We start from the raw sequence: 1,564 nt of genomic DNA, 5'->3' as shown, positions 1-1,564 counted from the left end.
ATACGAACTTGGTAATGGAGGATACGGACTTGGTAATGGAGGATACGGACATGGCAAAGGTGGATACAGGCTTGACAATGGTGGATACGGACTTGGCAAGGGTGGATACGGACTTGGTAATGGAGGATACGGACATGGCAAAGGTGGATACAGGCTTGACAATGGTGGATACGGACTTGGCAAGGGTGGATACGGACTTGGTAATGGAGGATACGGACTTGATAATGGAGGATACGGACATGGCACAGGGGGATACACGCTTGGAAATGGTGGATACGGACTTGGCAAAGGTGGATACGGACTTGGTAATGGAGGATACGGACATGGCAAAGGTGGATACACGCTTGGCAATGGTGGATACGGACTTGGCAAAGGTGGAAACGGACTTGGCAATGGTGGATACGGATATGACAATGGTGGATACGGACTTGGCAATGGTGGATACGGACTTGGCAATGGTGGATACGGACTTGGTAATGGTGGATACGAACTTGGTAATGGGGCGTACGGCCTCAACCAGAATTACGGGTGGTAACATTATAAAATCAACATTTCCAAATTGAAAGAAATTTGTATCTATATTAATGAGTATAATTTATGACTAGCAGTAATTAAGGTAGAAATTATTATCCAGGGCCTATGAATATCACACTTGCATGATCTTTATTGCATTCTCGAATTATGTAAGCGTAAGAGCATATTATGTTTCCTCTATACATGTAAAGTAATCAACCATGACCGTATGTAATATGATGGAATATTAAAATAGCATATTGTACATAAATATATATGTTGCTGGAGCTTCTCTGTCATGTAGCGGACAACATTTAGACAGCTTACTGCAAACGACAGCAGACAACATAGTTGCGTTCAAGATACACTAAGATATGAGCGGCATGACAATCGTTGCTTAATCCCGAAAGACATTTTTTCATGAGCAAAACATGAGCCTCTATTTAAACGAGAATTGCTGCCTATTCACACCACGATGAGGTCGCATGAATGAGAGCAGTGAGCTAAAATGGTGTACAACTGCACAGTCCTGTTTATTTTTGGTGTCTGTCAGCCTGTGCGTGTCTGTACTTTCGTCCGTGCGTCTATCCATCCATAGTCATCTCTCTATATTCAGCTATTCATTTCTAATTGCCTATATTAGAACTGTATAAATAGGTTCATATGCTACACTTCTGCGTACTATTTCTGTTTTTCTATCTACATTCTTGTTATTTCTAGGTTTTAGTAAGTATTAATTCATAGGCTGCCTTCTCGTCCTTTCTTTTACGCAAAACAACATCATAGCAAAATAGCCAGAATTCGATGTGTATTAGTAGTTATTCCAAAGAAAGGTTCAATATTAAAACTGGTGTAAGATGTTTGTTAGTAATGCGCTAACATGTTAGCATGATGCAATGCTCTAATCTATTACAACGTACGAGTAAAGGTGAGTTTCAGGTGTACCCCCCCCCCGGGCACAGCTACGCTGTCACGGTGCCAGTATATATGACAGTGGTGTTTACCTACGACTTCGCTCGGCACATTAAAGTGATTACGTCACCGTAAATAG

The 1,564-nt window shown here is 41.5% G+C and overlaps 1 protein-coding gene across 1 annotated transcript in view; it reads left to right on the top strand.

Annotated features, from left to right (window-relative positions):
* LOC106808552 (glycine-rich cell wall structural protein 1.0-like) overlaps positions 1-780 on the top strand; it is a 9,173-nt gene extending 8,393 nt beyond the window's left edge. Inside the window, exon 3 of the mRNA XM_014811313.1 lies at positions 42-780. Coding sequence (XP_014666799.1) covers positions 42-535 — 494 coding nt within the window. The 3' untranslated portion in view covers positions 536-780. The remainder of the gene's footprint in view (positions 1-41) is intronic.
* Positions 781-1,564: the final 784 nt, after the last annotated feature.

This window comes from Priapulus caudatus, unplaced genomic scaffold (genome assembly GCF_000485595.1).
Source record: "Priapulus caudatus unplaced genomic scaffold, Priapulus_caudatus-5.0.1 Scaffold285, whole genome shotgun sequence".
NCBI lineage: Eukaryota > Metazoa > Priapulida > Priapulimorpha > Priapulimorphida > Priapulidae > Priapulus > Priapulus caudatus.
This window is presented reverse-complemented; position numbering and strand designations above follow the sequence as displayed.